Source organism: Oncorhynchus kisutch, linkage group LG5 (genome assembly GCF_002021735.2).
Source record: "Oncorhynchus kisutch isolate 150728-3 linkage group LG5, Okis_V2, whole genome shotgun sequence".
Lineage (NCBI taxonomy): Eukaryota > Metazoa > Chordata > Actinopteri > Salmoniformes > Salmonidae > Oncorhynchus > Oncorhynchus kisutch.
Genome location: NC_034178.2, coordinates 75,970,180 through 75,994,768, shown reverse-complemented (window position 1 = coordinate 75,994,768; position 24,589 = coordinate 75,970,180). Strand labels below are relative to the sequence as shown.

At 44.4% G+C, this 24,589-nt stretch overlaps 1 protein-coding gene and 1 long non-coding RNA gene across 2 annotated transcripts; one reads left to right on the top strand and one right to left on the bottom strand.

Moving 5' to 3' along the window:
- Window positions 1-4,422: 4,422 nt before the first annotated feature.
- On the bottom strand, window positions 4,423-19,754 carry LOC109891474 (uncharacterized). Its single transcript, XR_002255536.2, has 3 exons — window positions 19,643-19,754; window positions 18,832-18,897; window positions 4,423-5,164 (listed from the first exon to the last, which is right to left on the bottom strand). It is a non-coding gene; the product is annotated as an uncharacterized LOC109891474 (long non-coding RNA).
- On the top strand, window positions 19,155-23,856 carry pde12 (phosphodiesterase 12). Its single transcript, XM_020484037.2, has 3 exons — window positions 19,155-20,732; window positions 20,847-20,925; window positions 21,579-23,856. Exons 1-3 carry the CDS (start codon window positions 19,494-19,496, stop codon window positions 22,019-22,021), a joined length of 1,761 nt encoding a protein of 586 aa, XP_020339626.1. The 5' UTR covers window positions 19,155-19,493; the 3' UTR covers window positions 22,022-23,856.
- The last annotated feature ends 733 nt before the right edge of the window (window positions 23,857-24,589 follow it).

Genomic DNA, 24,589 nt, shown 5'->3' with positions numbered 1-24,589 from the left:
AGGTGTTTCAGTCTTTCAGCAGGTGTTTCAGTCTTTCAGCAGGTGATTTACTTCATTACCAGGTGTTTTCAGTCTTCAGCAGATGTTTCAGTCTTTCAGCAGGTGATTTATTCATTACCAGGTGTTTCAGTCTTTCAGCAGGTGTTTCAGTCTTTCAGCAGGTGTTTCAGTCTTTCAGCAGGTGATTTATTCTTACCAGGTGTTTCAGTCTTTCAGCAGGTGTTTCAGTCTTTCAGCAGGTGATTCAGTCTTTCAGCAGGTGTTTCAGTCTTTCAGCAGGTGTTTCAGTCTTTCAGCAGGTGTTTCAGTCTTTCAGCAGGTGTTTTAGTCATTCAGCAGGTGTTTCAGTCTTTCAGCAGGTGTTTCAGTCTTTCAGCAGGTGATTTATTCATTACCAGTGTTTCAGTCTTCAGCAGGTGATTTATTCCAGGTGTTTCAGTCTTTCAGCAGGTGTTTCAGTCTTACCAGGTGTTTCAGTCTTTCAGCAGGTGTTTCAGTCTTTCAGCAGGTGTTTCAGTCTTCAGCAGGGAATTCAGTCTTTCAGCAGGTGTTTCAGTCTTTCAGCAATGTTTCAGTCTTTCAGCAGGTGATTTATTCATTACCAGGTGTTTCAGTCTTTCAGCAGATGTTTCAGTCTTTCAGCAGGTGATTTATTCATTACCAGGTGTTTCAGTCTTTCAGCAGGTGTTTCAGTCTTTCAGCAGGTGTTTCAGTCTTTCAGCAGGAGATTCAGTCTTTCAGCAGGTGATTCAGTCTTTCAGCAGGTGATTTATTCATTACCAGGTGTTTCAGTCTTTCAGCAGGTGTTTCAGTCTTTCAGCAGGAGATTCAGTCTTTCAGCAGGTGATTCAGTCTTTCAGCAGGAGATTCAGTCTTTCAGCAGGTGATTTATTCATTACCAGGTGTTTCAGTCTTTCAGCAGGTGTTTCAGTCTTTCAGCAGGTGATTCAGTCTTTCAGCAGGTGTTTCAGTCTTCAGCAGGTGTTTCAGTCTTTCAGCAGGTGTTTCAGTCTTTCAGCAGGTGTTTCAGTCTTTCAGCAGGTGTTTCAGTCTTTCAGCAGGTGATTTATTCATTACCAGGTGTTTCAGTCTTTCAGCAGGTGATTTATTCATTACCAGGTGTTTCAGTCTTTCAGCAGGTGTTTCAGTCTTTCAGCAGGAGATTCAGTCTTCAGCAGGTGTTTCAGTCTTTCAGCAGGTGTTTCAGTCTTTCAGCAGGTGTTTCAGTCTTTCAGCAGGAGATTCAGTCTTTCAGCAGGTGTTTCAGTCTTTCAGCAATGTTTCAGTCTTTCAGCAGGTGATTATTCATTACCAGGTGTTTCAGTCTTTCAGCAGATGTTTCAGTCTTTCAGCAGGTGATTTATTCATTACCAGGTGTTCAGTCTTTCAGCAGATGTTTCAGTCTTTCAGCAGGTGATTTATTCATTACCAGGTGTTTCAGTCTTTCAGCAGGTGTTTCAGTCTTTCAGCAGGTGTTTCAGTCTTTCAGCAGGTGATTTATTCATTACCAGGCGTTTCAGTCTTTCAGCAGGTGTTTCAGTCTTTCAGCAGGAGATTCAGTCTTTCAGCAGGAGATTCAGTCTTTCAGCAGGTGTTTCAGTCTTTCAGCAGGTGTTTCAGTCTTTCAGCAGGTGATTATTCATTACAGGTGTTTCAGTCTTTCAGCAGATGTTTCAGTCTTTCAGCAGGTGGATTTATTCATTACCAGGTGTTTCAGTCTTTCAGCAGGTGTTTCAGTCTTTCAGCAGGTGTTTCAGTCTTTCAGCAGGTGATTTATTCATTACCAGGTGTTTTCAGTCTTTCAGCAGATGTTTCAGTCTTTCAGCAGGTGATTCAGTCTTTCAGCAGGTGTTTCAGTCTTTCAGCAGGTGATTCAGTCTTCAGCAGGTGTTTCAGTCTTTCAGCAGGTGTTCAGTCTTTTCAGCAGGTGTTTCAGTCTTTCAGCAGGTGTTTCAGTCTTTCAGCAGGTGATTTATTCATTACCAGGTGTTTCAGTCTTTCAGCAGGTGATTTATTCATTACCAGGTGTTTCAGTCTTTCAGCAGGTGTTTCAGTCTTTCAGCAGGTGTTTCAGTCTTTCAGCAGGTGTTTCAGTCTTTCAGCAGGTGTTTCAGTCTTTCAGAAGGAGATTCAGTCTTTCAGCAGGTGTTTCAGTCTTTCAGCAATGTTTCAGTCTTTCAGCAGGTGATTTATCATTACCAGGTGTTTCAGTCTTTCAGCAGATGTTTCAGTCTTTCAGCAGGTGATTTATTCATTACCAGGTGTTTCAGTCTTTCAGCAGATGTTTCAGTCTTTCAGCAGGTGATTTATTCATTACCAGGTGTTTCAGTCTTTCAGCAATGTTTCAGTCTTTCAGCAGGTGATTTATTCATTACCAGGCGTTTCAGTCTTTCAGCAGGTGTTTCAGTCTTTCAGCAGGAGATTCAGTCTTTCAGCAGGAGATTCAGTCTTTCAGCAGGTGTTTCAGTCTTTCAGCAGGTGTTTCAGTCTTTCAGCAGGTGATTTATTCATTACCCAGGTGTTTCAGTCTTTCAGCAGATGTTTCAGTCTTTCAGCAGGTGATTTATTCATTACCAGGTGTTTCAGTCTTTCAGCAGATGTTTCAGTCTTTCAGCAGGTGATTTATTCATTACCAGGTGTTTCAGTCTTTCAGCAGGTGTTTCAGTCTTTCAGCAGGTGTTTCAGTCTTCAGCAGTCTTTCAGTCTTTCAGCAGGTGATTTATTCATTACCAGGTGTTTCAGTCCTTCAGCAGGTGTTTCAGTCTTTCAGCAGGTGTTTCAGTCTTTCAGCAGGTGATTTATTCATTACCAGGTGTTTTCAGTCTTTCAGCAGGTGTTTCAGTCTTTCCGCAGGAGATTCAGTCTTTCAGCAGGAGATTCAGTCTTTCAGCAGGTGATTCAGTCTTTCAGCAGGTGTTTCAGTCTTTCAGCAGGTGTTTCAGTCTTTCAGCAGGTGTTTCAGTCTTCAGTAGGAGATTCAGTCTTTCAGCAGGTGATTCAGTCTTTCAGCAGGTGATTTATTCATTACCAGGTGTTTCAGTCTTTCAGCAGGTGTTTCAGTCTTTCAGCAGGAGATTCAGTCTTTCAGCAGGTGATTCAGTCTTTCAGCAGGAGATTCAGTCTTTCAGCAGGTGATTTATTCATTACCAGGTGTTTCAGTCTTTCAGCAGGTGTTTCAGTCTTTCAGCAGGTGATTCAGTCTTTCAGCAGGTGTTTCAGTCTTTCAGCAGGTGTTTCAGTCTTTCAGCAGGCGTTTCAGTCTTTCAGCAGGTGTTTCAGTCTTTCAGCAGGAGATTCAGTCCTTTCAGCAGGTGATTCAGTCTTTCAGCAGGAGATTCAGTCTTTCAGCAGGTGATTTATTCATTACCAGGTGTTTCAGTCTTTCAGCAGGTGTTTCAGTCTTTCAGCAGGTGTTTCAGTCTTTCAGCAGGTGATTCAGTCTTTCAGCAGGTGTTTCAGTCTTTCAGCAGGTGTTTCAGTCTTTCAGCAGGTGTTTCAGTCTTTCAGCAGGTGTTTCAGTCTTTCAGCAGGTGTTTCAGTCTTTCAGCAGGTGTTTCAGTCTTTCAGCAGGAGATTCAGCAGGTGTTTCGGTCTTTCAGCAGGTGTTTCAGTCTTTCAGCAGGAGATTCAGTCTTTCAGCAGGTGTTTCGGTCTTTCAGCAGGTGTTTCGGTCTTTCAGCAGGTGTTTCAGTCTTTCAGCAGGTGTTTCAGTCTTTCAGCAGGCGTCTCAGTAGAAACTGTTACAGTATATCTGAAGTTATCATGGAGATACTGAGTCAGAGGATTCTTATATATTAGAGAAATTATAATCGATCTGATTTTTGTGTTGTGTGTGTGTCCTAGTATTAAGAGCATTGGGCCAGTACCTGGAAGGTTGCTGATTCAAATCCCTGAGATGACTAGGTGACACATCTGTATTTTATCATAATTCCTCTTGTAAGTGGATAAGAATGTACATCAGATAATGTGAGGTCGGTCCTCTGCTCAGAGTTGAAGTGGTTTTTAGATGTACTTTATAACCTATTTATAAAACTCACAGGATGTCAACACGCACAAACTGTTCTTAACCCTCACGGTGTTGGGGTTGTGACAAGGGTTAGGTTTAGGGGATTTACGGTATTGCAGCTGATGTGATGGACAAAAGTACAATCCCAGGTTTGAGAGAGAGAGAGAGAGAGACATTGAGTTTCTGTTGGGCAACAGTTTCAGTTGAGATCAATCATGAGAGAAAACTGTGACTCTCCTTACTCACATATGATGAAGGATCTTCCTTTGAACCATTTTGCTACAGCAGGAAAATAATCCTGCATTAACAGGAAATGTCAATTATTATGTGGATTATAATTAATGGATGTTTTCTGTTGGGGTTTATTTAAAAATAAAAAAAATCTGAACTTCAAAAACCTTTTTAAACCTCAAATACACTCCAAGTTGTACTTTTCCTGCTTTGCAGGGAAGTTCTCCTGTACCAGGGGGATCAAATGAAGATCCTATATCTGTGTTTGCAGCAACAGGAGGGACACTTCTCTTCTCCTCTCTTCTCCTCCCTCCTTTCCTCTCCTATCTCTCCTCTCTTCTCTTCCCTCCTCTCTCCCCGCCTCCCCACTCTTCCCTCCTATCCTCTCCTCTCAACTGCTCTTCTCTATAGTTTTTCCTATTATAACATTAAATATAGCCCATGTCTGTAGATGTCACATGGGCTGGTGGTATAATAGAATGCTGAATTAGACAGAATGTTATTTTAATTCCCAGTGTTCTAGAATCGGAAGGAGTTCTCTCTGTTCTCTTCTTCCTCGTTTTGGTTGGTTAATTTAAGACTGCCTATTTAGCATATCTCAAGCCACAACTATGACGACCCAACATACTTATGGCTCCTCACTCCACACAAGGTTATTTTGCAATGTGGTATTTTATTAGGATCCCCTTTGGCTGTTGTGAAAGCAGCAGCTACTCATCCTGGGGTCCCCACAAAACATGAAGTATGCCATAATACAGAACATCAAAAGGAAATGCCTCCAACCGGGTCATCAAATTGGTAGATTTTAAGATTTACTGAAGCAAGCAGTGCTGTGTTGCATGTTACCACCAACAACTGAACTGTATCAACCTGTATGTGACTCTGCAGGAAGCTGTCATCATTCCACATGGGCCATCTTCCTTCCTCCTTGAAAAGTACAGAAATAACGAGTTAGCGTTACTGCGTGTCAACATGGGATACATTTCACTGTTCTCCCCAGACACGCACACACACTTCTCTGATCAGGAATCAGTTTACTCTGTGTCATAAGGTGGAGATTCTCGACCCATCCCATTCCTAAATGGCATTCTTTCACCATTAGCTTCCTAACCCTGTTAACACTGTTAACACTGCAGATCTTTGTCATGTTTAGGTATTGGAACAATCTAATCAATGCATTCGGAAAGATGTTTTTCGTGGTTCGGACTAGGCCCCTTAGTTCCAGTGAAGGGAAATCTTAACACTACAGCATGCAACAATGGCATTGTAGAATATTCTGTGCTTCTGACTTTGTGGCAACAGTTTGGGGAAGGCCCCTTTCCTGTTTCAGCATGACAATGCCCCCGTGCACAAAGCGAGGTCCATACAGAAATGGTTTGTCGAGATCGTTGTGGAAGAACTTGACTGGCCTGCATAGATCCCTGACCTCAACTCCATGGAACCCCTTTGGGATGAATTGGAACGCCGACTGTGAGCCAGGCCTAATCGCCCAACATCAGTGCCCGACCTCACTAATGCCCTTGTGGCTGAATGGAAGCAAGTCCCCGCAGCAATGTTCCAACATCTAGTGGATAGCCTTCCCAGAAGAGTGGAGGCTGTTATAGCAGCAATGTTCCAACATCTACTGGAAAGCCTTCCCAGAAGAGTAGAGGCTGTTATAGCAGCAAAGCCTGATCACTACAGTAGTCAAGTTCCTCCACACCGATCTACTGTAGTGCTCAGGCTTTACAGAAACACATCAGTGTGTTTGTTTATGTACGCCACATGACCAAAAGTATATGGACATCTGCAAGTCGAACATCTCATTCCAAAATCATGGGCATTAATATGGAGATGGTCCCCGCCCCCTTTGCTGCTATAACAGCCTGATCTTAGGCTCTGAGCAATGGAAACCCATTTCATGAAGCTCGCGTCGAACAGTTATTGTGCTGACATTTCCTCCAGAGGCAGATGTCTTTGTGACCACATATGTACTTTATTTTTTTTAAAGAGTTAAAAACATGTTCAAATAAATAGATAATCCACAGTTTGCAAGCATTTATCTTTCTTATCAAATCTTCAGAGGCATTTTACTGAAATGAAACTGATCCCTCAGCATTTAATTGTTACTTTCTGAGTTTCTGTTGAACGTGGTGAACCACACCCCATCCAAGGTGACATGTTATATTTTCCGATCATTTGCTAAAATCAAAATGCTGAGTAAAGCAGAAGAAAAGAAACACAGTTTCAAAATGACACATGGAATTAAGAACCACACATTTTATACAAAATTGGCAGATTTCATTCATGTTTCTTCCTTTGGTTAAAATACGTTGTGACTAGAGTAGAATGTCCAGGTCATGTTTCAATTCAGCCACCGAGTTCATTGTGTTTCTGTATCAGTGGTTGGGAGCCAAATTATTTCCCAATCGTTTCGTTTTGAACAAAACTATAATTTCTTTTCATTCCATTCCACTGTTCCGACCAGAAAAATAAAGTTCTGAACCGGTTCGACCCAAACAAAAGTTACAGTTTATAGCATTCCTTTCTGTTCCTTTTTAAAACCTCTGAAATTGTCTTAAAAAAAAAAAAAAGCTTGACATTAAATCCACTTGTCAGGGTGGATATGTGAGTGTAGAATGCAAGCATCTAGCAACCCAAAGGTTGTGAGTTCAAATCTCATCACAAACTATTCTAGTTAATTAGTAACTTTGCAACTACTTAGCATGTTAGCTAACCATTCCCATAACCTTTTAACCTAACTGCTAACCTTAACGAAATCTGTCGTTCTGCCCCTGAACAGGCAGTTAACCTACTGTTCCCCGGTAGGCCGTCATTGTAAATAAGAATTTGTTCTTAACTGACTTGCCTAGTTAAATAAAGGTACCAACAAAAAAAGGAGATTTACTTACGGAATACCTGAGACCAGGTTGGGCGTGAGATGCGATGTACATTTTGCTGGTGGGGAGAGAGGAGGGGGAGGCTTGGCTTGAAGTGCTGGGCCTCTTGTTGTGACATGCATTATTTGAATTATACCTACGGAGGAGAGGCTTTCTATCAAGGAACTTTTGAATGTCTTTGAACTTCGGAGAGTTGGCTTCACATTAGAGCGGCTGGTTAGCTAGCGAACAAGCTTATGATTGCAGAGCAGCACCAGAATAAAACATTTAAAACGTCTTACCTTTTTGTAGTTAATACATTCAATGTGAAACATGATAACTATAGTATCCTTAACTAGCGTTGAAAAAGTGAATCCACTCTTCTGTAATTAAAATCTCTCTCCCTAATTTCTGAATCATGCTTTTAATGTCAGTAGGCTACTAGACTATGCTGAGATTAGTAAGGGTTTTTGCATAGGAGCTTTGTTGCGTTTATTTGTGGGACATGCACCTGCATTCCCCCTGCAGGAAGTACAAACTATTTCCCATCTCGAACCTATAAACTATTTCCCATCCAGGACCTATAAACTATTTCCCATCCAGGACCTATAAATGATTTCCCATCCGTACCTGTGCATGAACAATATGTTTAAGCAACAATAATAATATACTGTATGTCCATGCTCTTGACCTATGCAAATCTACATCCACTGTAGAGGCCAATAATGGACTTGACAAGACAGAATTAGCACTGCCATCTGCTGGTCATGTGGTGGTACTGTCCTTCACTCGGTAGAACGTCATTTCAGCTGCTACCACAAGAGACGGAAGAGGAGGAGAGACATCCCACGCTCCTTTTTCCTGGTTCAGTCAAATTAACAATACTCCACCCATGTTTCCCTAGCTGGTCCCATAATAGTCCGAATTGACATTTGTGGTGCATTTATAATAACCATTTTGCCTCAGCTGGCAACCTTTTTGAAAAAAATAGTTTCTGAAAATTACAGCAAAGAACGAATCATTCATAGATTTTTCAGATACACGGCCTTTATCTTCATTTCAACAATGTTATATCTATGATGTACTAAGTACCTTGCTAAAAAAATATTAAAAATCCATAGAGGTTGATTATCTTGATCCCTTCTTACTGCAGCTCTCTGCCCCACTTATTGCAGAATCATTGATTATATATTTTTTACTTGAAAATTGTTTCTGGTGTTATCCCTAAGATCTAGAAAGTGGCACATGTCCTCCCCTACAAAAAGGAGGAGATCCTTCGGACTTAGATAACTACCATCCAATTTCCAAGTCATCTTGCCTTTCCCAAGTTTCAGAATCTCTGGCCACCTGTCAGCTAAGAACTTTGTAAACTTCTCATTCTATTCTAAATGTCTACCAGTCTGGTTTAAGACCAGGACGTAGTACAGTTTCAGCCAGTCTGGTTTAAGACCAGGACGTAGTACAGTTTCAGCCAGTCTGGTTTAAGACCAGGACGTAGTACAGTTTCAGACAGTCTGGTTTAAGACCAGGACGTAGTACAGTTTCAGCCAGTCTGGTTTAAGACCAGGACGTAGTACAGTTTCAGCCAGTCTGGTTTAAGACCAGGACGTAGTACAGTTTCAGCCAGTCTGGTTTAAGACCAGGACGTAGTACAGTTTCAGCCAGTCTGGTTTAAGACCAGGACGTAGTACAGTTTCAGCCAGTCTGGGTTTAAGACCAGGACGTAGTACAGTTTCAGCCAGTCTGGTTTAAGACCAGGACGTAGTACAGTTTCAGCCAGTCTGGGTTTAAGACCAGGACGTAGTACAGTTTCAGCCAGTCTGGTTTAAGACCAGGACGTAGTACAGTTTCAGCCAGTCTGGTTTAAGACCAGGAGGTAGTACAGTTTCAGCCAGTCTGGGTTTAAGACCAGGACATAGTACAGTTTCAGCCAGTCTGGGTTTAAGACCAGGACGTAGTACAGTTTCAGCCAGTCTGGTTTAAGACCAGGATGTAGTACAGTTTCAGCCAGTCTGGTTTAAGACCAGGATGTAGTACAGTTTCAGCCAGTCTGGGTTTAAGACCAGGACGTAGTACAGTTTCAGCCAGTCTGGTTTAAGACCAGGACATAGTACAGTTTCAGCCAGTCTGGTTTAAGACCAGGACGTAGTACAGTTTCAGCCAGTCTGGTTTAAGACCAGGACGTAGTACAGTTTCAGCCAGTCTGGGTTTAAGACCAGGACGTAGTACAGTTTCAGCCAGTCTGGTTTAAGACCAGGACGTAGTACAGTTTCAGCCAGTCTGGTTTAAGACCAGGACGTAGTACAGTTTCAGCCAGTCTGGTTTAAGACCAGGACGTAGTACAGTTTCAGCCAGTCTGGTTTAAGACCAGGACGTAGTACAGTTTCAGCCAGTCTGGTTTAAGACCAGGACGTAGTACAGTTTCAGCCAGTCTGGGTTTAAGACCAGGACGTAGTACAGTTTCAGCCAGTCTGGTTTAAGACCAGGACGTAGTACAGTTTCAGCCAGTCTGGTTTAAGACCAGGACGTAGTACAGTTTCAGCCAGTCTGGGTTTAAGACCAGGACGTAGTACAGTTTCAGCCAGTCTGGTTTAAGACCAGGACGTAGTACAGTTTCAGCCAGTCTGGTTTAAGACCAGGACGTAGTACAGTTTCAGCCAGTCTGGTTTAAGACCAGGACGTAGTACAGTTTCAGCCAGTCTGGTTTAAGACCAGGACGTAGTACAGTTTCAGCCAGTCTGGGTTTAAGACCAGGACGTAGTACAGTTTCAGCCAGTCTGGTTTAAGACCAGGACGTAGTACAGTTTCAGCCAGTCTGGTTTAAGACCAGGACGTAGTACAGTTTCAGCCAGTCTGGTTTAAGACCAGGACGTAGTACAGTTTCAGCCAGTCTGGTTTAAGACCAGGACGTAGTACAGTTTCAGCCAGTCTGGTTTAAGACCAGGACGTAGTACAGTTTCAGCCAGTCTGGTTTAAGACCAGGACGTAGTACAGTTTCAGCCAGTCTGGGTTTAAGACCAGGACGTAGTACAGTTTCAGCCAGTCTGGTTTAAGACCAGGACGTAGTACAGTTTCAGCCAGTCTGGTTTAAGACCAGGACGTAGTACAGTTTCAGCCAGTCTGGTTTAAGACCAGGACGTAGTACAGTTTCAGCCAGTCTGGTTTAAGACCAGGACGTAGTACAGTTTCAGCCAGTCTGGTTTAAGACCAGGACGTAGTACAGTTTCAGCCAGTCTGGTTTAAGACCAGGACGTAGTACAGTTTCAGCCAGTCTGGTTTAAGACCAGGACGTAGTACAGTTTCAGCCAGTCTGGTTTAAGACCAGGACGTAGTACAGTTTCAGCCAGTCTGGGTTTAAGACCAGGACGTAGTACAGTTTCAGCCAGTCTGGTTTAAGACCAGGACGTAGTACAGTTTCAGCCAGTCTGGTTTAAGACCAGGACGTAGTACAGTTTCAGCCAGTCTGGGTTTAAGACCAGGACGTAGTACAGTTTCAGCCAGTCTGGTTTAAGACCAGGACGTAGTACAGTTTCAGCCAGTCTGGGTTTAAGACCAGGACGTAGTACAGTTTCAGCCAGTCTGGTTTAAGACCAGGACGTAGTACAGTTTCAGCCAGTCTGGTTTAAGACCAGGACGTAGTACAGTTTCAGCCAGTCTGGTTTAAGACCAGGACGTAGTACAGTTTCAGCCAGTCTGGGTTTAAGACCAGGACGTAGTACAGTTTCAGCCAGTCTGGTTTAAGACCAGGACGTAGTACAGTTTCAGCCAGTCTGGGTTTAAGACCAGGACGTAGTACAGTTTCAGCCAGTCTGGTTTAAGACCAGGACGTAGTACAGTTTCAGCCAGTCTGGTTTAAGACCAGGACGTAGTACAGTTTCAGCCAGTCTGGTTTAAGACCAGGACGTAGTACAGTTTCAGCCAGTCTGGTTTAAGACCAGGACGTAGTACAGTTTCAGCCAGTCTGGTTTAAGACCAGGACGTAGTACAGTTTCAGCCAGTCTGGTTTAAGACCAGGACGTAGTACAGTTTCAGCCAGTCTGGTTTAAGACCAGGACGTAGTACAGTTTCAGCCAGTCTGGTTTAAGACCAGGACGTAGTACAGTTTCAGCCAGTCTGGTTTAAGACCAGGACGTAGTACAGTTTCAGCCAGTCTGGTTTAAGACCAGGACGTAGTACAGTTTCAGCCAGTCTGGTTTAAGACCAGGACGTAGTACAGTTTCAGCCAGTCTGGGTTTAAGACCAGGACGTAGTACAGTTTCAGCCAGTCTGGTTTAAGACCAGGACGTAGTACAGTTTCAGCCAGTCTGGGTTTAAGACCAGGACGTAGTACAGTTTCAGCCAGTCTGGTTTAAGACCAGGACGTAGTACAGTTTCAGCCAGTCTGGGTTTAAGACCAGGACGTAGTACAGTTTCAGCCAGTCTGGTTTAAGACCAGGACGTAGTACAGTTTCAGCCAGTCTGGGTTTAAGACCAGGACGTAGTACAGTTTCAGCCAGTCTGGGTTTAAGACCAGGATGTAGTACAGTTTCAGCCAGTCTGGGTTTAAGACCAGGACGTAGTACAGTTTCAGCTGCTAAGCTTGTTTTAGATGATGTGTTAAATTGCTTAGATCATAAAAATCATTGTGCTGTCTTATTTATAGACCTTTCCAAGGCCTTCGACACAGTACTGGTTGGTTTAAAGTGTGTACTTAATGTGGGCAAAATAAATACATGCTGTTCTCTAATTCTCACAAAAAAATGCTTCAGTTGGACTTCATTGGATGGTTCTCCCATCAATCGGGTTCCCACCTATAAATATCTGGTCTTTTGGATTGACAGGTATGTAACATTTAACAAATATATATTTAATTTTAATTTTTTAGAAATAGATCTTGCCTCTCCCTAAAACAGAAGGAAGCAGATTGATTAGTCAACTTTCCTGACAGTTCTTGACTATGGTGACTCTATTAACCAGAATGCAGCAGCCAGGTGACTCTATTAACCAGAATGCAGCAGCCAGGCGACTCTATTAACCAGAATGCAGCAGCCAGGTGACTCTATTAACCAGAATGCAGCAGCCAGGTGACTCTATAAACCAGAATGCAGCAGCCAGGTGACTCTATTAACCAGAATGCAGCAGCCAGGTGACTCTATTAACCAGAATGCAGCAGCCAGGTGACTCTATTAACCAGAATGCAGCAGCCAGGTGACTCTATTAACCAGAATGCAGCAGCCAGGTGACTCTATTAACCAGAATGCAGCAGCCAGGCGACTCTATTAACCAGAATGCAGCAGCCAGGTGACTCTATTAACCAGAATGCAGCAGCCAGGTGACTCTTAAACCATTGGATGCCATCTAACATAACGCCCTTCACTTTCTCACAAGTGAAGTTTTAATACTGACTACTGCAACAAAAAGTTGTCTGGTCCTCAGTTTTAATACTGACTACTGCATCTTCAATATATACAAACGTTCATAGATCAAAGGGAAAGGGGGGCACCTAGAATATATTCAACTGTAATGTGTGTTCCACATTTAACCCAACCCCTCTCAGAGAGAGAGAGAGAGACAGAGACAGAGACAGAGAGAGAGACAGAGAGCGTCGTCCCCACAGTCATCCCCACAGTCATCCCCACAGTCGTGACCACAGTCGTCTCCACAGTCGTCCCCACAGTCGTCCCCACAGTCGTCTCCACAGTCGTCCCCACAGTCGTCCCCACAGTCGTCCCCACAGTCGTGACCAGTGTCTCCAGAAAGTATTCACACCCCTTGACTTTTTCCACATGTTGTTGTGTTACAGCCTGTAGTTCAAATGTAATTACATTGAGAGTTTGTGTCACTGGCCAACACACAGTGCCCCATAATGTCAAAGTGGAATTATGTTTAAAAAACTGTTTACATATTAATTAATTAATAAAAATCTGAAATGTCTTGAGTAAAGTATTCAACTCCTTGTTATGGAAAGCCTAAATAAGTTCAGGAGTAAAACTGTGCTTAACAAATCACATAATAAGTCACATTTGACTCACTCTGTGTGCAATAATAGTGTTTAACATGATTTTTGAATGACTACCTCATCTCTGTACCCCACACATACAGATAATAGTAAGATCCCTTTCAAACACAGATTCAACCACAAAGACCAGGGAGGTTTTCAAATGCCTCGCAAAGAAGGGCCCCTATTGGTAGATGGGTACAAATAAAAACAGCAGACATTGAATATCCCTTTGAGCGTGGTGAAGTAATTAATTACACTTTGAATGGTGTATCAATACACCCAGTCACTACAAAGATACAGGCGTCCTTCCTAACTGAGTTGCTGGAGAGAAAGGAAACCACTCAGGGATTTGGTGACTTTAAAGCGGTTACAGAGTTTAATGGCTGTGATAGGATAAAACTGAGGATGGATCAACAACATTGTAGTTACTCCACAATACTAATATAAATGACAGAGGGAATAGAAGGAAGCCTGTACAGAATTAAAAACATTCTGAAACATGCTTCCTGTTTGAAACTAGGCACTGGAGTAGTACTGAAAAAAATGTGACAGAGCTTGAAGAATTTAAAAAATAATATTGTACAATCCAGGTGTACAAAGCTTTTAGAAACATACCCAGAAAGACTCACAGCTGTAATCGCTGCCAAAAAGTGATTCTAACATGTATTGACTCAGGGGTGTGAATAATTATGTAAATTAGATATTTCTGTATTTCATTTGCAATACATTTGAAAATAATTCTAAAAATATGTTTTCACTTTGTCATTATATCATTTTTTTTAATGCATTTTTGAATTCAGGCTGTAACACAACAAAATGTGGAATAATTTAAGGGGTATGAATACTTTCTGAAGGCACTGTACATATCCCAACCAGAAGCCATGGATTACAGGCAACATCTGCACTGAGCTAAAAGGCTAGAGCTGCCACTTTCAAGGAGCGGGACATTAATCCAGATGCAAAAGAAATCTCGCTACGCCCTCGACGAACCATCGAACAGGCAAAGCGTCAATACAGGACCAAGATTGAATCCTACTACACCGGCTCTAATGCTTGTCAGATGTGACAGGGCCTGCAAACTATCACAGATTACAAAGGGAAACCCAGCCGCGAGCTTTCCAGTGACGCGAGCCAACCAGACGAGTTAAATACCTTCTATGCTCGTTTCGAGGCAAACAACACTGAACCATGCAAGAGAGCTCCAGCTGTTCTGGACGACTGTGTGATCACACTGTCCGTAGCCGATGTGAGTAAGACTTTTAAAAAGGTTAACATTCACAAGGCCGCAGGGCCAGATGGATTACCAGGATGTGTACTGAGAGCATGCGCTGACCAGCTGGCAAGTGTCTTCACTGAAATGTTCAACCTCTCCCTGACCCAGTCTTTAATACCTACATGTTTCAAGCAAGCCACCATAGTCCCTGTGCCCAAGAATGCCAAAGTAACCTGTCTAAATGACTATCGACCTGTAGCACTCACATCTGTAGCAATGAAATGCTTTGAAAGGTTGGTCATGGCTCACATCAAAACTATCATCCCAGACACCCTGGACCCCCTCTAATTCGCATACTGCCCCAACAGACCCATAGATGACGCAATCTCTATTGCACTCCACACTGCCCTTTCACACCTGGACAAAAGGAGTGAGAATGTGAGAATGCATGTGAGAATGCATGTGAGAATGCTTTTCATTGACTACAGCTCAGTGTTCAACACCATAGTGCCCTCCAAGCTCATCACTAAGCTAAGGACCCTGTGATTAAACACCTCCCTCTGCAACTGGGCAACTGGACCCTGGACTTCCTGACGGGCCGCCCCCAGGTGGTGAGTGTAAGTAACAACACATCGGCCATGCTGACCCTCAACACGGGGGCCCGTCAGGGGTGGGTGCTTAGTTCTCTCCTGTACTCCCTATTCACCCATGACTCCAACACCATCAGTAAGTTTCCGACGATGCGACGGGGGTAGGCCTGATCACTCCCGACGATGAGACAGTCTATAGGAAGGAGGACAGAGACCTGGCAGTGTGGTGCCAGGACAACCTCTCCCTCAACGTCAGCAAGACAAAGGAGCTGATCGTGGACAACAGGAAACAGAGGTCAGAGCATGCCACCATTCACATCGACTGGGACGGAGTGGAGCGGGTTGAGAGATTCAAGTTCCTCGGTGTCCACGTCACTAAAGACCTATCATGGTCCAAACACACCAACACAGTAGGGAAGAGGACACGACAACACCTCTTCCCCCACAGGAGGCTGAAAAGATTTGGCATGGGTCCTCAGATCCTAAAAAAGTGCTTCTGCTTTACCATCGAGAGCATCTTGACCACGGTCGGCCCTCTATGCCGGAAGATTGAAGAGGGCGGCATTTTCTGAGCTAAACTGACCAAGACGCACCTCCAACAACAACACATAAAACCACCAATCTAGAATAAATAAATCATGTAGCAGATATAGGATATGATAGAAAGAGTTTGTAGCCTTTTCTGTAGCCTACAGGCTGGAGATAATATGGATGACAATGTAATGAGACAAACACTTTGTACATCATGCAGGTTTCTCCGATCAAATATCCTTAGTCACAGGAATCAGGAATCAGAACTAAGCCAACGCTACAGCCTGTTTTACAAATGGTGGACCTACCACATGGATGGGCATTCATCACATTCCATTGCGGCCGACATGGTAAGGCTACACCCCAATAAGTACGAGCCAATGTATTGGTCCTGTTTGGTCCTGTTTGGTGTTTTGGTGTTTTACAAACGGTAGGCTTACCACATAGATGGGCAATCACAGAGGTCTATGTTTGGTTCAGGTTTGGTGTGGTCCAGAATGGCCTTGAATTCAACATCCATGGACATAGATTTTTGTCCGGTCCGGACCAAATCTGAACCAATCATAAACGTCTATGTTTGGTTCAGATATTTTCCGGTCCGGACCAAATCTGAACCAATCATAAAAGTCTGTTTGGTTCAGATATTTTCCGGTCTGGACCACATCTGAACCAATCATAAACGTCTATGTTTGGTTCAGATATTTTCCGGTCTGGACCAGCCTTGATTTGGTCTAGAAGTTACGTATTTGTGAATGAAAAATTTGTCTGATTTCAACGTCGGGAAAATACGTATTTTCACCTTTCATTCAGAACATAAATTGAACTTAACTTCAATGTCTAGAAAATATGTCTTTAAGACGTCTTTTCAACCTCATTTTGCTTACTAGGACTATTGTAGTTTGCGGAGACTGCATTTTTTGGTCTCGCCTAGGGCGGCAGAACGGACTGGCACTGATCTTGACTGGCTGCGTCCCTGCTTGGTATGACAACTGCTTGGCATCCGACCACAAGGCGCCACAGAGGGCAGTGCGTATGGCCCAGTATATCACTGGGGCTGAGCTTCCTGCCATCCAACACCTCTATACCAGGCGGTGTCAGAGGAAGGCCCTAAAAATTGTTAAAGACTCCAGCCACGTAAGTCATAGACTGTTCCCTCTGCTACCGCATGACAAGCGGTACCGGAGTGCCAAGTCTGGGACCAAAATGTTTCTGAACAGCTTCTACCCCCAAGCCATAAGACTGCTGAACAGTTCATCAAATGGCTACCCGGACTATTTAAATGCACTGACATCTATCTACACTCACTGGGCTCTACTCACACATACTACACTGACATTCCAACACACACATACACACACATGCGTATTGACGCCACACACACACATTCACACATAGACACACTTTCACACTCTTCACATACGCTGCTGCTACTCTGTTTATTACTAACATGATTGCCTAGTCACTTTTACCCCTACCCATCTACCTCATTACTACCTGGTACTTCCTGTATATAACCTCATTACTACCTGGTACCCCTGCACATTGATTCAGTACTGGAACCCCCTGTATATAACCTCGTTACTACCTGGTACCCCTGCACATTGATTCAGTACTGGAACCCCCTGTATATAACCTCATTACTACCTGGTACCCTGCACATTGATTCAGTACTGGAACCCCCTGTATATAACCTCATTACTACCTGGTACCCTGCACATTGATTCAGTACTGGATCCTCCTGTATATAACCTCATTACTACCTGGTACCCCTGCACATTGATTCAGTACTGGAACCCCCTGTATATAGCCTCATTACTACCTGGTACCCCTGCACATTGATTCAGTACTGGAACCCCCTGTATATAACCTCATTACTACCTGGTATCCTGCACATTGATTCAGTACTGGAACCCCCTGTATATAACCTCATTACTACCTGGTACCCTGCACATTGATTCAGTACTGGAACCCCCTGTATATAACCTCATTATTGTTTTTTATTGTGTTAATATACTGAATAAAAATATAAACACAACATGTAAAGTGTTGGTCCGATGTTTCATGAGCTGAAATAAAAGATCCCAGAAATGTTCCATAAACACAAAAAGCTAATTTCTCTCAAATGTTGTGAACAAATTTGTTTACATCCCTGTCAGTGAGCATTTCTCCTTTGCCAAAATAATCCATCCACTTGACTGACAGGTGTGGCATATCAAGAAGCTGATTAAACTGCACAGGTGCACATTGTGCTGGGGACAATAACAAGCCACTCTAAAATGTACAGTTTTGTCACACAACACTATGCTACAGATGTCTCAAGTTTTGAAGGAGCGTACAATTGGCATGCTGACTGCAGGAATGTCCACCAGAGCTGTTGCCAGATCATTTAAAGTAAATTTATCTACCATAAGCCGCCTTCAATGTTGTTTGGCAGTATGTCCAGCCAGCCTTACAACCGCAGACCACGTGTAACCACACCAGCCCAGGAGCTCCACATTCAGCTTCTTCACCTGTGGGATCGTCTGAGACCAGCCACCTGATGAAACAGATGTATTTCTGTCTGTAATAAAGCCCTTTTGTGCCCAGCCACTCTGAATGGCTGGGCATGGCTCCCCAGTGGGTGGGCTTGGTTCCCAAGTAGGTGGGCCTTTGCCCTCCCAGGCCACCCATGGCTGTGCCCCTGCCTAGTCCTGTGAAATCCATAGATTAGGGCCTAATAAACGTATGTAAATTGACTGATTTCCTCATATGAACTGTAACTCCTTAAAACCTCTGAAATTGCTGCATGTTATGTTGATATTTTTGTTCAGTATAAATCCTCTTTTCTATTTGCTAATCTTCTCTTACTTTTTAACTCTGCATTGTTGGTTAAGGGGTCGTCAGTCAGCATTTCACGGTAAAATCTACACCTGTTGTATTCGGCGCATGTGACAAATAACATTTGATTTGCTTAGGTAGGCCTGTTCGGTTCCTCTCCCAAAAATGATACACAATAATGGGCCAGTTTTTTTAAACCTTTATTTAACTAGGCAAGTCAGTTAAAGAACAAATTCTTATTTTCAATGACGGCATAGGAACAGTGGGTTAGCACCATTATTCAGGGGCAGAACGACAGATTTGTACCTTGTCAGCTCAGGGATTGGATCTTGAAACTTTCCAGTTACTAGTCCAACACTCTAACCACTAGGCTACCGTGCCACCTCTACACTCTAACCACTAGGCTACCTGCCACCCCTCTAACCACTAGGCTACCCTGCCGCCTCTACACTCTGACCACTAAGCTACCTGCCACCCCAGTGGATAGCAGGTCTGCCTATGGGCAGGGAGACCAGGGTTCGAGACACACAAGGTGTGTGACATTGTTGCCATTCGCAATAAAATCACCAAATTATAATACACTTAACACATAGGAAGATTATTACCTGTGTAGGCTTTGTCAGCTGGTGTGTAGAGTTCAGGGACAGATGTTTGTCTGTCTGATTCAGCTCCTATGAAGTATGTAATGTGAATGAGACAGCACTTTCTACTCATTGTTTTGGCAGATGAAGTAGTAGACAAACACTGTAATCAAATAAATAACGAGCACATCCCGTAATAAGAGGACAGTGTCTGGGAGTGGGGAGGAGGAGTTAGCGTTAGGGTATTTGCTAGCTACTAGAGTTTACTCCAACGCCACTTTCATTACGGGAGGGGTGTGTTCCCCTCGGAACAGGTTTGTAGAACACCCCTAGTCTACACTAGGTGGCAGTATGTGCCATTTGTTAGAAGAGGTTTACCATTGAGTTAAAAAGAAGAAGTTGTTGAGAAAAACAGTGAGTACTATCGTGGAAATGATCGAAATACGTGATAAAGTCGTGGTAAAGAATGAGATGGTCGTTTAAAAAAATATATACTATGTTCAGCCCTATTTAAAGTTCATAGTCAAGTTTATGCAATTAACATAATCGAATATGCTACTCTGAAAACGGAAGCTACTGGTTGTTCGGTTGGTGAATTAGACGTTTGACGTTTCAGATCACCGCTTTCGCTCCACTAGCTAGCTAATCATACAGCGGACTATTTGTCCACTCATGCACTAGGCCCTATGTTAAACTATTTGACAACCGCCTCCAGATTATTTCTCCGAAACACCGTGCCCATCTCGTCGAGGGGTAACTACAACATAATTTGTCGGTTTTACAGGAGAATGGATCGAGCCGTGGTAAGATGTGTCCCGTGGGAATCCAAACTCACTATTTCCTTCGTCCTTGATGGGAGCAACAAACACATGCTCAGGGACCAGACCGAGGAGCTTGGCAAAGCACTGGCACGGATCGCTAACAGTATCATCAAGGGCCAGGGCAAAGCTAAAAAATACAAGAAAAACAAAGGCGCGCCCACAGACGCCCAGGAGCCCGCTGCAGCGGTGAGGCTGTACTACAACGGAGACTTTGTGGCAGAGGATGCTCTAAACTCCGATGCCTGGCAGGATGGGGCAGTCTTACACGTGGGTGACCGTAAGTACACAGTGGAGAGGAACCCTCCCACATTCACCACGGCAGAGCTGCCCGCTTCTCTACTGGCCGGGTTCCCCGTGTGCCCGAAGCTCAAGGTAGAATTCGGGGATTTAAAAGACTGTCGGTTTAAATGGTTCAAGGAGAGCAAGTCCGGTGCAGGTGATGAGGAGCATCGAGGAGAGAATGGTTGGACCGAGGCCGGGAGCGAACGAGTGTTCATCCCGTCAAATATGGACATTGGCTCCAAGCTTAAACTGACGTGCACGCCGGGTGACGGCAAACGGTGTGGGATGGACAATGAGTTAGTAACCACCGGTACAGTCGAGGCAGGGCCCGGTTCCTGTACCTTTGACAACAGACACATGTACACCAACAAGGTCACAGATGACATGACCGTCAGAGTAGTGTCATACAACATCTTAGCTGACGTTTACGCACAAACAGACCTCTCCAAAACCGTCCTTTACCCTTATTGTACTCCCTACGCATTGGAACTGGACTACAGACAAAGTCTGATAAAAAAAGAGCTGTCCGGCTATAATGCTGACGTCATCTGCCTTCAGGAAGTGGATAAGAGCGTGTTCGCCGACAGTCTGTCTCCGGCCCTGGATGCGTTCGGCTTCGACGGGGTCTTCAGGATTAAGGAGAAGCAGCACGAAGGTTTGGCCACCTACTACAGGAGGTCAAAGTTTAAACTGCTCAGTCAACACGACATCATGCTGAGTGAAGCTCTGACGTCAGACCCTATCCACGAAGAACTGTCGGACAGAGTGAACAGCAACCCTGCCTTGAAGGAGAAGGTGATGCAGAGATCTACCACACTACAGGTACAGTAATATGGTGTGTTTTGGCTCCCGGTTGGGATCCGAGGCCTTCAAGGATCTGCTTTTGGGCTCTCAGTTTGGCTCTGATTGGCTAAGATCTTATGTTCTCCTCTCTAGGTGAGTGTCCTTCACTGTCTGAGCGATCCATCCAAGAAGATCTGTGTTGCCAACACCCACCTCTACTGGCATCCCAAAGGTAACGTGTTATTTTATCAGCAGTAGGTTACTACACTAGTTACAGCCCAGAGGTGTTATTACACTTATTACAGGAGCCCAGAGGTGTTCCTCATCAAGTAACATGGTGAGGTAAAACTCAGGGCCTTAGCTATTTTTAAAATCTTTATTTAACTTGGCAAGTCAGTTAAGAACAAATTCTTATTTACAATGACAGTCTAGGAACAGTGGGATAACTCCCTTGTTCAGGGGCAGAACGACAGATTTTTACCTTTGTCGGCTTCAGGGATTCGATCTAGCAACCTTTCGGTCACTGGCCCAACGCCCTAACTACTAGGCTACCTGCCGCCCCATGTTGTGCTATGCAGCACCACCCCTTCCTGCTATGCAGCACAACATGACCTATTTCACACTACCGGGTTGGCACGGTTACATCTACCATACTGAGCCGAGCTGGAACCATGCTCAAAATTAAATATCCAAGCCAACCTATCACAGTTTGAGTTGCTGGAACCATGCTGAGGACTAAACATCCAAGCCAACCTATCACAGTTTGAGTTGCTGGAACCATGCTGAGGACTAAACATCCAAGCCAACCTATCACAGTTTGAGTTGGCACACTAGTGTGAATCAAGTCCATATTCCATCGTTAACAGTTCTATGTCCTCACCACAGGTGGGAATGTACGTCTGGTCCAGATGGCAGTAGCTCTGAAACAGCTGCAGCAGGTGATCACCCAGAGTTACCCCGACGCCTCGCTCCTCTTCTGCGGCGACTTCAACAGCACCCCGTCCTCGGGGGTCTTCCAGCTGGTGAGCCAGGGGGTTCTGCACAGCACCCACCCGGACTGGAGCTCCAACGGACAGGACGAGCTCTGTCCCATGGAGGTCTCCAACCCCTTCCAGCTGAGTAGCGCCTGCGGGGAGCCGGCCTATACTAACTACGTAGGGGGCTTCCACGGATGCCTGGACTATATCTTCATGGACCCGCGGGTGCTGCAGGTAGATCAGATGATCCCTCTGCCCAGCCACCAGGAGGTCACTACCTGTCAGGCCCTCCCCAGCGTCTCACACCCCTCTGACCACATAGCGCTGGTCTGTGACCTCAAGTGGAAGTAAAGCTCTCCCTCCTGTTTACAGCAGTCTGTGGCTGATCAACCATGTCTGTCTCTGTACCAGGGCCCCTACAGTGTGTCTCTATACCATGTCTGTCTCTGTACCAGGGCCCCTACAGTGTGTCTCTAAACCATGTCTGTCTCTCTACCAGGGCCCCGGCAGTGTGTCTCTGTATCAGGGCCCCTACAGTGTGTCTCTAAACTATGTCTGTCTCTGTACCAGGGCCCCTACAGTGTGTCTCTAAACTATGTCTGTCTCTGTACCAGGGCCCCTACAGTGTCTCTAAACTATGTCTGTCTCTGTACCAGGGCCCTGACAGTGTGTCTCTCTACCAGGGCCCCTATAGTGTGTCTCTATACCATGTCTGTCTCTGTACCAGGGCCCCTACAGTGTGTCTCTATACCATGTCTGTCTCTATACCAGGGCCCCTACAGTGTGTCTCTGTACCAGGGCCCCTACAGTGTGTCTCTATACCATGTCTGTCTCTGTACCAGGGCCCCTACAGTGTGTCTCTCTACCAGGGCCCCTACAGTGTGTCTCTAAACTATGTCTGTCTCTCTACCAGGGCCCCTATAGTGTGTCTCTATACCATGTCTGTCTCTGTACCAGGGCCCCTACAGTGTGTCTTTGTACCAGGGCCCCTATAGTGTGTCTCTATACTATGTCTGTCTCTCTACCAGGGCCCCTACAGTGTGTCTCTATACCATGTCTGTCTCTGTACCAGGGCCCCTACAGTGTGTCTCTGTACCAGGGCCCCTACAGTGTGTCTCTGTACCAGGGCCCCTATAGGGTGTCTCTATACCATGTCTGTCTCTCTACCAGGGCCCCTACAGTGTGTCTCTGTACCAGGGCCCCTACAGTGTGTCTCTGTACCAGGGCCCCTACAGTGTGTTTCAGGGTTCTGACCAACTAGTACTTCTCTTGTTTAAATAAAAATGATCAGTCTGGGAACTGAAATAGCAGTGAGCAGCCTCCCTGAGACCAGGGCCCATATCCATAAAGCTTCTCGGAGTAGGACTGCTGATCTAGGATCAGGTCATAAAGCTTCTCAGAGTAGGACCACTGATCTAGGATCAGGTCATAAAGCTTCTCAGAGTAGGACCACTGATCTAGGATCAGGCCATAAAGCTTCTCGGAGTAGGACCACTGATCTAGGATCAGGTCATAAAAGCTTCTCAGAGTAGGACCACTGATCTAGGATCAGGTCATAAAGCTTCTCGGAGTAGGACCACTGATCTAGGATCAGGTCATAAAGCTTCTCGGAGTAGGACCACTGACCTAGGATCAGGTCATAAAGCTTCTCGGAGTAGGACTGCTGATCTCGGTTTTCCCTTTTGTAGAGCATTCTGATTATATACTGTATGGACAAGGGGGAGCTGATCCTGGATCTGTAGTCCTACTGCCGAGATGCTTTCTGAATACTTGTCCAGTGTTGAGAAACTGACCAGCCCCCCCCCGCCGAGATGCTTCCTGAATACTTGTCCAGTGTTGAGAAACTGACCAGCCCCCCCCCGCCGAGATGCTTCCTGAATACTTGTCCAGTGTTGAGAAACTGACCAGCCCCCCCCCCCCGAGATGCTTCCTGAATACTTGTCCAGTGATTGAGAAACATTAATCTAGTCAAATCCATTATCAATGGGATGTGGAGGATCAGTTTGCTGAGTAATGAAATGGTTTGTTCTTCATTATATCCTTCAACCAACAAGTGGATCCACGTATGACTGCTGTTTATCATACAGATAGGACCTTAATGCCTTTGATTATTCAGTTGTAATTGAATTGAATAAAGATGAGTCTTGCTCTCCATCACACAAACCCATCAGTGATGGAAACAATTGTTTTGTTGCTTCTGAATTGAGTTACGCTTTCGTCTGCACTGTGATTGTGTTTACCCACAAAGAAAACACACTGCAGATACATTTACACATTTGTGCTTTATTGGCTTACATTCACTCAGTGAGAAAACGGATACTATCACAGTGTAACACAGAGGGCACTAAAATACAAATGTTATGCATGTAATATAACATACCATGAAACAGATGGGACTGCTCAGGAAGGCACTTCTCTGGTTGGTTCTGGAAAGAACAGCCTAATATATAGTAGACCAAGTTAAGAAAACAGACTAATATATAGTAGACCAAGTTAAGAAAACAGTAGACTAATATATAGTAGACCAAGTTAAGAAAACAGTAGACTAATATATAGTAGACCAAGTTAAGAAAACAGACTAATATATAGTAGACCAAGTTAAGAAAACAGTAGACTAATATATAGTAGACCAAGTTAAGAAAACAGACTAATATATAGTAGACCAAGTTAAGAAAACTTCAATTTTCCAAAGGAAGTTGCTCAATGGTGCATCAGAGTAAACCTAGCCTTCTTTTCATCCATAAGCAGGAAGCTCAACTAGTTACAGTATTTCTTGAAGAGCTGGTCAGAGAGACAGTCCTTCCTCCTCTCTTGAAGAGCTGGTCTGAGAGACAGTCCTTCTTCCTCTCTTGAAGAGCTGGTCAGAGAGACAGTCCTTCCTCCTCTCTTGAAGAGCTGGTCAGAGAGACAGTCCTTCCT